The 13,288-nt window shown below is 35.5% G+C and overlaps 1 protein-coding gene across 1 annotated transcript in view; it reads right to left on the reverse strand.

The window, feature by feature from the left end:
- Window positions 1–13,288, reverse strand: part of TBC1D19 (TBC1 domain family member 19) — a 119,223-nt gene that overhangs the window by 61,860 nt on the left and 44,075 nt on the right. The window contains exons 12-13 of the mRNA XM_038533709.1: window positions 4,753–4,827; window positions 903–965 (exon numbers count right to left, since the gene is read on the reverse strand). Of these exons, the coding sequence (XP_038389637.1) occupies window positions 903–965; window positions 4,753–4,827 (138 nt within the window). The remainder of the gene's footprint in view (window positions 1–902; window positions 966–4,752; window positions 4,828–13,288) is intronic.

Consider the following 13,288-nt stretch of genomic DNA (forward strand, 5'->3'; position numbering starts at 1 on the left):
ACCACCTCTATTACCAACAGAAATCTGCTAATCCAAACAGCTGGAACTAATTTATATTAATCAAGCTGAAATTACTAAGCGGAAACTAGATATTTTCGCCATGACATTTATATTGACACTCAAAATCAAATTATTAATAAATATATGTGATCTTTTAAGATTTTTTTTCATTTTTTCTTAAAGATTTTATTTATTCATTCATGAGAGACAAACACAGAGAGAGGCAGAGACACAGGCAGAGGGAAAAGCAGGCTCCATGCAGGAAGCCTGATGTGGGACTTGATCCCAGGACCCCGGGATCATGGCCTGGGCCGATGGCAGACGCTCAACCACTGAACCTCCCAGGCATCCCGATCTTTTAAGATTTAAAAAGAACATCATCTAGGGAGTTCAAGATAAATTACGTATTTTTTATTCATGACAAGCTGTTTTAATTTTAGTAGATATGAAAGAGTCTTAAGTAGGGACCTAAATATCTACATCAGCAAATGAAATGATCAAAAGAATAATCAAGACTCCTCAAACTGATTTCAAAACATTTAATTATTTATTCAATACTTTTAATAGAAAAGGGTCATGCAAAATGTTTTTTCTAAACATCTTGGGATGGCTTAAGTATTAGTTTCACACCCACTTTAAGAATCTGTGCCTATACCTCTCCTGGTCATAGCAAATATTACCAAAAGAAACAGTCCAAACACTCATTTGAGAACTCTTGTTCTCCCACCCAATTCCACATAGGAAAAAAAGTTAACCTTATTCTAAACTTAGAATATTTGATAAAAAAGCAAACATGGCTTAGATTTCAGGAGGATTCAGTTAAAAACAGAGTTATCTCCTAAAGTATGCTGAGTTAGAGCACTTAAAACAAGCACATTATATATTTTGATTTTTCAACTTACCTGATATAAATAATCTTCAAATACAAAATAATAATCATCATTGCTTGCTGTCAACTTCACATCCTATAATTAAAGGTAGAGAGTATTGAAAAGAACCTAAAGAAATATGTCTATAGTACTAGGACATAAATGCATTGTTGAGAACTAATACAATAATTTTACTCATAGATGATTATAAATGCCTCAATTAGATTTCATCACTGCTATAAATTTATTTGACTAATATATGTGACACATTATTGGACCTCAAATTGTTCACAACTTTTTAGGTTCCATTAGTAATTCCCTATTATTTATTTTAATTTTTATCTTCTTTTAATCTAATATTTAAGTGTTTTACAGTTGGATAAGCAGATGCAATCATAATATCCAGAAGAAACCATAATAAGTCAGCCCAAATTACTGTTTCTTTTTTTTTTTTTTTTAATTTTTTATTTATTTATGATAGTCACAGAGAGAGAGAGAGAGGCAGAGACACAGGCAGAGGGAGAAGCAGGCTCCATGCACCGGGAGCCCGACGTGGGATTCGATCCCGGGTCTCCAGGATCGCGCCCTGGGCCAAAGACAGGCGCTAAACCGCTGCACCACCCAGGGATCCCCAAATTACTGTTTCAAATCACCCTCTACTGTTCAAGTCCACATTCTTGCTACTTCCCTGAAACACCAAACATCTTCCATACCTTTGTGATTATTCACTTGTAAGTCATTGGTCATTGCATATTACCCAACAAACAATTGTTTATCTTCAAGAATTCTATAATCTTACCGGCAAGGATACATACATAGTAGAAATACAAAAACAATCAGAAATACTGAAGAAATCCAAGATAAAATTGCTCAATCTAAAAATTTCCCAACCAGGCTGTGGAGCTAACTGGCAGTCAAGGAAGGATAACATGAATCATGGATGATTCTAGAGTAGTGAATGTGTGCAAAGTCTAGAAAAACTTAAAGACACTAAAATTAAGAGAAAAGAAAGGGGTCAGTCTTCTAATCAGAAGATAATATGGATAGAGGTAGAGAACATGCATTCTCAATAGAGATGATACTACCTACCTCTAAGAGGGTGAGAATTAGTTCTTGGAGGCCAAAAAATTTTACATATTACAATGGTTTATAGACTTCCAAATCTTATTTTTGGTGTTTAGGGTTTTTTTATACTAGAGAAAAACTGATTTTTCTCTTCAGGGAGGTAATGAAGAAAAAGCTGAGAACCACTGGCATAAACTGTCAGGTCATAGTAAGTGGTATAAAACTGTAGAAAGTGTGGATACAGGGCAACCTTGGGGGGTTGGGGAATACAATCCAGAGAGAACATTTAATAATTTAGCTTAGGGTTTGATGATATTCTAAATTTAGTATTGGCTTGTTCCATCCATTCCTTTAAGCACTAACATAATTCTACTTTATTTTCAGTTAAATTAAAAATTAGTCGCCACAGGGAGCTATAATGAAACTTCAAATAATTTTTTAAAATGCCCATTCCCTCAAAAGCTGACTTTAATAATGTTTGGAGTTGCTCCAAAAAGATCAGCGAAGCTCAATATACAAGTTGGGAACAACCAGAGATAGATAGCTTCCTAAAAATACTCATGCTGTGGACAGTCAGGATTGATTCTATTAAAACTTACATTCAATTTTTCAGGTACAAACTGTTTATCTCTTTCTTTACTGATTCAAACTGAAATTCATTTTGGCAGCAAAGAGAATTCTCATGCTAGCCCTCCCGACTTTGTGAATTACTTCTCTTGTGAGTCTTCTTTGATTTGAATAGAAAAAGAGGTTGAAAAGTCTTAAAGCCCAAAACATCCCTTTTGCTGGTGCTAAAATAATCCTCTGGGCATGACTATTTGACCTTAAAGTTAACAATAGTACCTGTGATCCAAATCTATGTAAAATTTCTGAGAGGGTCAAGACTTTGCTTCTTGTAGAGAATAGTGATTTTTATAAAAAGTATGGTTGTGAAGTCAGATTACCTACATCAAATTGTGACTTTGCTATTTAATATGGGAATTTAACTAATTTCTCTTTACTTCAGTTCCCTCCTCTGTAAAATGGTAAAGTAATAGTACTTCCTATTTTGCTATAACACATGTCAGTATGTGGCTGATGGGTAAGGGAATGGTAGGGAAGGTTATCTATTATAACATGGAAATTGTGTGGGTTCACATGCAACTTTTAATCAGCGTGCTGAAATTATAGGTAGAATTACAACCTTCAGCAAGAAAGGAAAAATGCCTTCAGCTCACCTGCTGCACAGGCATCAGCCCTTATAATTGTATTTCAAGAAAATTAAGAATGAATGATTCTAGGGCACCTGGGTAGCTCAGTGGTTGAGTGTCTGCCTTTGGCTCAGGGTGTGATCCCAGGGTCCTAGAATCAAGTCTTGTATCAGGCTCCCTGTGGTAGGGGTAAATAAATAAAATCTTAAAAAAATAAAAAATAAAAAATAAGGGCAGCCCAGGTGGCTCAGCGGTTTAGTGCCTGCCTTTGGCCCAGGGCGTGATCCTGGGGTCCCGGGATGGAGTCCCACATCAGGCTTCCTGCATAGAGCCTGCTTCTTCCTCTGACTGTGTCTCTAGAGGCCTCTCTCTCTCTCTGTGTCACTCATGAATAAATAAATAAAAATCTTTAAAAAAAAGAATGACTGTAGGAGGCGATCGCTCTCCAGGCAGGCACACCCTGGCCCCAGCACATCTCTTAGTTCCTGTACTTTCTCTTGGTGGCCCAGTACACCACTTCAATCTGCAGTCTTTTAGCATTCTATTTTATTATATTTGTACATTTTTTTTATTTGTACATTTTTAATAGCTCCTGTAGGAGCAGCCCGCTGGAGCTGTCCCATTCATCTTCCAAACTATCAATAATTGTTGGTTAATACTCTGTTTAAAAAGTTGCAAAAAGTATCCGAACCCTATTTTCCCTATCAGCTCTAGTATCTTTAATGTATGATTTTACAGAATGTAAGGCTTTTTCCTAAGAAAAAGATCATTTATCTATAAATGATATCTAAATGCTGGTATCTGCTACTCTTCAGGTGGCTTTCAGGATCAAGGACAATCTATGTAAAGAGTTTGGAACACTATATGGCACAGCAGACAGTCATTAAATGCTAGTAGTAGTTATTATTAACCTTGGTCATGCTTTACCCATAAAAATCTTTAGGTCCCCAATGTGTAATTTTCTCTCTCCCATTTCTGAGACCTGAAATAATATGCCTTCTCTATCTTACAAGTCCTTAATTTAAAATCCAAGTCTTTTAAATGGCCCAATTATTAATCCAGAATTGGTCGTATCCTCTCTCATGCTTATACCATTTACATGTCAACCCTCAACTCAGTATCAGATGCCTGGAGACAAAATCTCAATGTATCCCTATCATAAAACTTGAGATGTACTTAACCATGTCTAGAAACTATAAAAGATAAAAAATGAATTCAATACAAGAAAATGAAATAGGCCCTAAGGAATCATGATACAAATAAGATAAAAATATTAGTCTGATTTTGGCTGTGAAAAATATAGTCTGGTTTTTCTTAGTTGCATTTTTATTCGGTTTATGTGGAAAACTTGAATATATAGGAACACAAAATGTTTATCATTCTTTTAATAAAAAAACAGGAGTACCAGGAAAGGATCATGAGGACAGCTTCAAAGGGAAGGAGGACAGTATTGACTGAAGACTACAAATCTTGAAGATGAACCTTAACTTTACAAGTACAACCAATGATCGCTTACAATTATTTTTCAAGGTTAACATGTGTTATACAAAGTACAGGCCCGTGTTAAAAGACTCTCGATAGTTTAATGATATTACTGAAATGAAAAAACTATGTACACCTTTACTTACTTTATAGATTAGACTGTCCACCAAAAGGTCATGTTGTATCACATTTGTCTTAAGCTGCTCATAATACAAGATATCCTAGATTAAAAGTAAAACAAACAAACAAAATTTAAGGTCAATCACATTAATAAAGTCAGCCTCAAATTTTAATATATAATCATCATTAATAGTATTATAAACATTCTGAAGACTTCATTTTATTCACTATTACATCCTCCATGCCTCGCCAATAGTAGATACTCAATAAATATACCTAATCCCATCACTTAGCATAAGATCTGGGTACTTGGTGGGTATTCAATCAATTGTCTGCTAAATTGATTAACTATAATTTAACTTTGATAGCAAATACAATACTTATTAATTATTAGGTGCCAGAAACTATTTTACCTACCATACATGGGTTAACTCATTTAATCCCATACCAACAAAATAAAATAGTTCAATGAGTATTATTCCCATTTATATTTGAGAAACAGATCTTGAGGAAAAAAGCTGTCCACCAAGACCACAAAGGTAGTAGGATTTGATCCCAGGAAACCTGGCCCCAGAACCTATGCAAAAACCCAGAAGGACTACTCTATACTGCTTTGCTAATATCTAAATTATTACAAAATAAAAAGGTTAAACATACTAAATCATCCCTGCTAGTAAAATTAATCACAGTATACAAAAGAAGTCAGGTTTTAAAATATCAGAATATGGTCTAATACACCATAAAATCTGATTAGTGGTACACAGTGAAAAGATCAGGCTAATGCTTAATTTAATAAAGAATCAGACATAGAAAAAGAGATAGAAGATGGAAAGCAGAGAAAAAGGGAGAAAAGGAAAAACAGGGAAGGAGGGAGGGAAAATGGGAGGAGGGATTTTAGACTATAATCCAGTTAAGCATCAGGTTAATTGTTGGTCAGGGCATTCAAAAAAAAAAGGTAAGGATCAAGCAGATTACAGCTGTCTTAAAGATAGATGGAAGTATCATCTCATTGCTTTAGCTGGCCTTGTGTTCCTACACATCCCTCCAGTCCTTTCTCAGGCACTTTTAGCCCTGGTATCTGCCCATATCCAAACTGCTTGGCTCCACTAGTACACGCCACTCTGTATGATTCTTGCTGAAGACATTCCTTCAGACAAGTAAGAGCTACGGGACAGGATCGTATGGGACAAAGAAGATCTGCTGTGTGCAGCTGCCTTGGCAGGATGGTGTCTGACTCTATGTTTCCTGAAATATGATTTCTTAATCTTGAAAGATGCTTAATACACAATTCTCTGATTTGGGTCAAAAGTGCCCTTTGCCTGAAGATAATCTGGAGATTTACTGGCTATTTTTAGTCATTTTATTTTAATAAAATGCCTTACTTCGCTCTTATTTATGATGTTTTGATTTCTCAACTGAGGCAAGATTATTTTGTTATTTCATTAAACTCCCACTGTATCTATTGAATTAATTTCTCTCCTAGAGTAAAATAACATTCTTAAAAACAGGAACAGTATCTAATTAAAATACCAATTGATAAAGACAACTGATAAAGAGCCTAGTATTATACTCCAATGTTTTCTAGGAAACATTAGAATGGAAAAGCTAGTAAGTTTAGAGTAATGCCTCTTTTTAAAAATAAAATAAATTTAAAATCACAAACTGATATGTGACTGTTAACAATATAAAGCTATAAAGAAAAAATAATCCTTCCTTTTTCCATTCTACCTTCCCAAAGAAACTAATGTTATTTGTATTGTATTTATTAGAATTTGTAATCTGTTTTCTTCCATAGCTTTCTCTATGCTGTATAAATACATACTTGTATGTGGGGATTTGGGTCGTCATTTTTTTTTTTTTAACATAAACTGAAATCATACCATACTCATATTCAGCTTCTCTAACTTAGCCATATAACAGGGTCAGCCTTCTACGTAACAGGTATACATCTATCTTTCTTCCTTTTTTTTTTTTAAGATTTTTTTATATTTATGCATTCATAGAGAAAGAGAGAGAGAGACAGAGATACAGGCAGAGAGAGAAGCAGGCTCCACACAGGGGGCCTGACACGGGACTCAATCCCAGGTCTCCAGGATCACACCCCGGGCTGCAGGCAGTGCTAAACCGCTGCACCACTGAGGCTGCCCTATCTTTCTTCTTAATAGCTACATACACATTAATATTTTTAAAGCTGTGGCATAGATCACTATTTAATAACTCTGCTATATATGGATACAGAATTTGCCTGTCACTACAAGTAACACTGTAATAAATATCTTTATTCACATGTGCTTTTGTATCTGTGGGATACACTGGCAAAGGTTAAATCTATCTTTAGCTACAGTTTGCCTGACCATTTTCCAAAAATCACCATTTCAAATTCCCACCAGCAACATATGAGAACACAGTTTACCTATATCCTCACCTCTTTTAACTTTCTCACGGATGAAAACTGGAGTCTTACTACTGTGTTAATTTGCGCTTTCCCAAATAACAATAAAGTTGAACATCCTATCCTATGTTTACTAGGCATTTGATTTCTACTTTAATGATTTGCCTTTCATAACACCTACTTTCCTATTAGATTATATTTATTTTACTAATTTTTTGGGCTATTCATAATGTGGATTAACCCTTTGTCATTTGTATTACAAATACTTTTTCTTCAAAAAAAGGTGTTGATTCTTTTTTTTTTTTTCTTTTTAAGATTTATTTATTTATTCATTCAGAGAGAGTGAGAGAGAGGCAGAGACACAGGCAGAGGGAGAAGCAGGCTCCATGCAGGAAGCCCTATGTGGGTCTCGATCCCAGGTCTCCAGGATCACACCCCGGGCTGCAGGTGGCGCTAAACCGCTGCGCCACCGGGGCTGCCCAAAGGTGTTGTTTCTTACTGATGGTATACACGGGCAAATTTTTTTAAAACTTCCTTATGTCTTGGGTTTTCTTGCTTACCTTAGGCAAGCCTATCCCACCACATGTTTATAGAAATATTTTTTTTTCTAAAATCGTTATTTTTTATTTAAATATAATGTATCTGAAATTTACTTTTGTATGTCATAAACAAAAAGTCTGTTTTCTTTCAGGAAAATGGTTAATTATCACTCTCATTTATTAAATAAACCATATATTTCTGATGGAAATAAAACTCTTTTGCTTCTCTATCAGAAATGAACAGATTCAGCAGGTAGAAAATCAGTAAGGATAAAGTTCAACACAACAACACCATCAATTAACTGGATATAATGGGCATCTATACATTACTTCATTCAACAAACAGCAGAATACACATGCTTCTCAAGCTCATGATGAACATTCACCAAGATGAATGAAATTCTGGGTCATAAAACATCCTTAACAAATTTAAAAGAATGAAAGTCACACAATGTCTGCTTTCAGATCAAAATGGAATTAAACTAGGGACACCTGGATGGCTCAGTGGTTGAGCGCCTGCATTCGGCCCAGGATGTGATCCTGGAGTCCCTGGATTGAGTTCTGCGGCAGGCTCTCTGTATGGAGCCTGCTTCTCCCTCTGCCTGTGTCTTTGCCTCTCTCTCTGTGTCTCTCATGAATAAATAAATAAATTCTTTTAAAAAATGGAATTAAACTAGAAATCAAAAACAGAAAGACAGCTGGAAAATGACCAAATATTTGAAGATTAAACAATATACTTGTGGGTCAAATAAGAACTCTCAAGATAAATTTAAAATACTTTGAACTAAATGAAAATGAAAATGCAACTCATGGAAATCTGTGGGATGCACTGAAAGTAGTGCTTAAAGATAAATTTATAGCACTGAATGAATATATTAGATAATAAGAAAAATCTAACATCAATAATCTAAGTTTCCACCTTAGGAAACTAGAAAAAGAAAAGCAAATTAAATCCAAAGTAAATAGAAAAAGGTAATCATAATATTTAGAGCAGAAATAAATGAAACTGAAAACAGAAAAATCAATACAGATAAATCGTCAAAGCCAAAGCTGGTTCTGGGGCCCTGGGTGGCTCAGTTGGTTAAGTGTCTGACTCTTGCTTTCAGCTCAGGTTATGATCTCACAGTTGTGGGATCAAGTGTACTCAGCAGGGAGTCTGCTGAGATTCTCTCTCCCTTTCCCTTTCCCCCCACTCACATGTGTGCACATCCAGCCCTCTCTCTCTAAAATAAATAAAATCTTAAAAACAAAAACAAAGTTGGTTTTTTGAAAAGATCAGTAAAACTGATGAACCTCTAGCCAGGCTAACTAAGAAAGAGACACCTCAACAAAGAAGATATACAGATGGCAAACAAGCATATTAAAAGATACTCCACATCATATGTCATCAGGGAAATACAAATTAGAACAATGAAATGCCACTACACACCTATTAGAATGGCCCAAATCTAGAACACTGAAAATACCAAATGCTGGTAGAAGTGGAACAATTGGAACTCATGTTCCTGGCTGGTCTCAGTGCAGAATGATACAGCCCCTTTGAAAGACAATTTGGTGGTTTCTTATAAAACTAAACATTCTAGGGGCAGCCCCAGTGGTGCGGCAGTTTGGCGCCGCCTGTGGCCCGGGGTGTGATCCTGGGGACCCGGGATCGAGTCCCATGTCGGGCTCCCTGCATGGAGCCTGCTTCTCCCTCTGCCTGTGTCTCTGCCTCTCTCTCTCTCTCTCTCTCTCTCTCTCTCTCTGGGTCTCTATGAATAAATAAATAAAATCTTAAAAAAAACAACTAAACATTCTATTATTATACAATCCAGGAATCTTGCTCCTTGGCATTTACTCAAAGGAGTTGAAATTTTATGTCCACATAAAAACTTGCACTCATGTTTACAGATAGTAACTACTATCTACCTAATTACTACTATCTAACTACAGATAGTAACTACTATCACTATTCATAGTAGCCAAAAGTTGAAAGCAACCAAGATGTCCTTCACTAGGTTAATGGATAAATGGTGGTATACCCAGACAATATAATATTATTCAGCACTAAAAAGAAATGAACCATCAAGTCATGAAAAGATATAGAGGAGCCTTAAATGCATTTTACTATGTGAAAGAAGCCAATCTGAATAGGCTGCATAATTCATGATTCCAACTATATGGCATTCTGGAAAAGGCATAATCATGTAGACAGTAAAAAGATTAGTAATTGCTAGCATGTTGGAGGGGAATGGATGAATAGGTGGTATAGAGAGGATTTTGAAGGCAGTAAAAATATTCTATATGATACTGTGAGGATAGATACCTGCCATTATACATTTGTCCAAACCCTTGGGATGTACACACCAAGATGAACCCTAAGGTGGACACTGGACTTTGGGTGATTATGATATGTCAATATAAGTTCACCAATCTGTAGCAAATGTGCTACTCTGGTGGGGGGTGTTGACAACTGGGGAGACGATGCATGTGTGGGACACAGCAGGTATATGAGATCTTTGTACCTTCCTAGCATTTTGCTATGAACCTAAAATTGCTCCAAAAAGGGAAGTCTTAATAATTTTGAGTGATTTTAACTTATTTTGTATTTTTTAAAGATTTATTTAATTTAGAGAGAGAGCATGCACATGTGCACGAAAGGGGGAGGGGCAGATGGAGAGGGAGAGAGTGTCAAGCCGACTCCCTGCTGAGTGCAGAGCCCCACACAGGGCTTGCTTTCACAACCCTGAGATCATGACCTGAGCTGAAACCAAGAGTCGGATGCTTAAACAACTGGGCCACCGAGGTACCCTGGGTGATTTCAATTTGCTATTATTTATTTAATTTGCTATTTTAAAAATTGTGGGTTTACATTTCTATTAACATAAAAAAGTGAGGTAAAATCAAAGAAAATATTTCTTTAGATAATATATACTGCAAACACACTCATATCTACATTATTGGTATAATTCATAAATTCCCAGAGAATTTCATTTTAATTGCTATTCTAAATAGTAATTAGTAATTGCATTTGTAATGCTTTTTATTATAAATTAACAATAAACATCCTTCATGACCAATGCTAGAAAGCTAATAAATATTTTATAAAAGCAAGTCATTAAAATTCTAATTTCAGTGCTGTATGCTTCCATAAAGAAATACATCTTCAAAATGCCATAAATAGGGACGCTTGGGTGGCTCAGTGGTTGAGCGTCTGCCTTTGGCTCAAGGCATAATCCCAGGACTCTGGGCTCGAGTCCCACATCAGGCTCTCTGCACGAAGCCTGCTTCTCCCTCTGCCTATGTCTCTGTCTCTCTTTGTCTCTGTCTGTCTCTCATGAATAAATAAAGTCTTTTTTTAAAAATGCCATAAATAACTCAACATTTATAATTCCTAACATGTAACAGTGCTGACAAAAATCTACTTTTGAGAGAAAAAATGACGTATCAGAGAATTTGAGACCTGATGGACCTTAGAAATATCTACTATGTGTGCTTTATTTGCACATTAAAAATATGAGATCTGGTAAAGTTAACTGCCTTAGCCAAAATTACAGAACTGGCTAGTGATTGAACTAGTCCTCCTAATTCCAGTCTATGGTGTTTGGTTTCAGTAATTTTTAGTGTAATTTATCCATATAAAATGAAAGAAAAAGTGGATAGAAGAGTTAAAATTTAACAATGTTATAGTGATAAGGGTAATTTTTATATTAATAGCTTAATTTTATTCTATAAAATACATAAGCATTTATAAAATGCTATGCTTACCAATAACACAACAGGATATTTTTAGAGTATTTTATATTAGCTCTAGTAATATAGATATTTAAGAGTAATAAATTATAAAAAGCAATCTCTGAAAAAGAAAATAGCCCAAATTTTTAGTATCAGAGACTATTTAAAGTTTAGTACATATATTTGTTTGGTATTTTATGCAAACTTACACTACCTCTTTAACTGAAGAAAAAAAAGAAATGTATTCTCAGGAAATGAAAGACCTCAAAGAACATTCCTAACATTTTATGGCTTATTAAGCATCTAGACACTGTACAAGATACTGACATTTACAGATGGTGAAGAGGAAAAAAAGTTCTGTCCTCAGGCACTCAACCTGGAAAGGGTGGCAGCCAAAACAGAAGAAGTATGGTACATTTCTCTGTTTTTGGGCCTCTGCTCCTGCCCTTGTTATGACGGAAAAAAAGAGAAGGAAATATCTAACTATAATGGTGATGGAAAGTAGGGGAGAGAATGTTAGAAAGACTTCTCAGAAAATGTGATGGCATAAAGCTGTGTCTGAAAGATGAATAGGAGTCTCTAAGCAGACATAAGTATGAAAAGGTTTTTTTCAGGAAGAGGAATCAGTGGTGCAAAGACAGACAATAGAGCATCTCTTGGAGGACCACCAACACAACAAGGTAAAGATTATGCCTTTTCTATTAGACATTAAGAGTCTGGCATTCTTTCAGAACAGACATTGGAGTTCTGTAACTGGAAATAAAAGTTTTAAGCTTAAGAGAGTTTGGTTGAACAGAGTCAAAGCCATTAGGGGGTAAGTAACTTGTGGATGAGACAGTCCAGGGAACATGTACAGAATGAAAAGAGGATCAAAGTGCAATTCTCAGAAAGACAAGCCCTTAGGGTCCAAAAAAGGAACTCAAATGGACACACAGACACACAGACACACACACACACACACACACACACTCACCAAGAAAAAGGAGGATGAATAACTAAGTAAACAGTGTGAACTAAATTAAAGACCAAGAATATCCCAAGGGCAGAGGAGGCAAAAGTATCAAATGCAGCAGACATAAAGACTAAACTGTGTCCACTGTTTCTTGGTGACTTTAGCTAGGGCAGTTATAATCATGTAGGGGGGTATATGCCAGGACTACAGTAGACAGAGTAATTAATGATTTTAAGGAAGCAGATGCCGCCAGCATAGACTCTTCTTTCAAAAGGTTTAGCTATAAAAGTAGAGGAGGCAAGAACAGGTGTGGTTGAAGGAATCCAAATGAGTTTCTCAGGATGATTCTGTTTTTTTCTGGGTAGGAGAAGGCGAGACTTCTCTTTGCTAAGACTCTGAAAAGAAGTATGGAGGAGAATGAAGGTCAGGAGTTGTCGTTGACCGGGGTAAGGTTGTGGAGAACCTTTTGAACTCACTAAAGAAAATGTTAAATATTAGTACTAGCCCTGGCTATTTTATCAGTAAGTGAGTACCTAGAGCCAAGTATAGAAAAATTTTCTGTATTCTTAAATTAGCAAACTGAAATTAAGCAAAATTTTAAATACTAAATAAAGAATATTTTGATACACACCTAGAGATTTGCATAAAAGAAAATACATAAAAGCAATCATTTTAAACTCATCACATATTTTCTTAATGAGAAAACTCCTTAATAATGATGCTTTTGTATGTGTAGCTTATTTTAAGTGATTGAAAAGTAATTGAAAACAAAGAGTTCTGATAAAGTATTCTTGATAAGAAGCAAATTCTTCTTCTCTTCCCACCCCCCCCCCCTTCTCCCTCTAATGTGCTACTTAAAACAATTATTTTGGAATTGCTTGTTCCAGTTTGTTGAGGTAATACTTTTACAGTTGAAAATAAATGTAAGTGATGGAAAGTGTTTTATTCAATAAAATCAAAACTGC

The sequence above is a fragment of the Canis lupus genome, chromosome 3 (genome assembly GCF_011100685.1).
Source record: "Canis lupus familiaris isolate Mischka breed German Shepherd chromosome 3, alternate assembly UU_Cfam_GSD_1.0, whole genome shotgun sequence".
Lineage (NCBI taxonomy): Eukaryota > Metazoa > Chordata > Mammalia > Carnivora > Canidae > Canis > Canis lupus.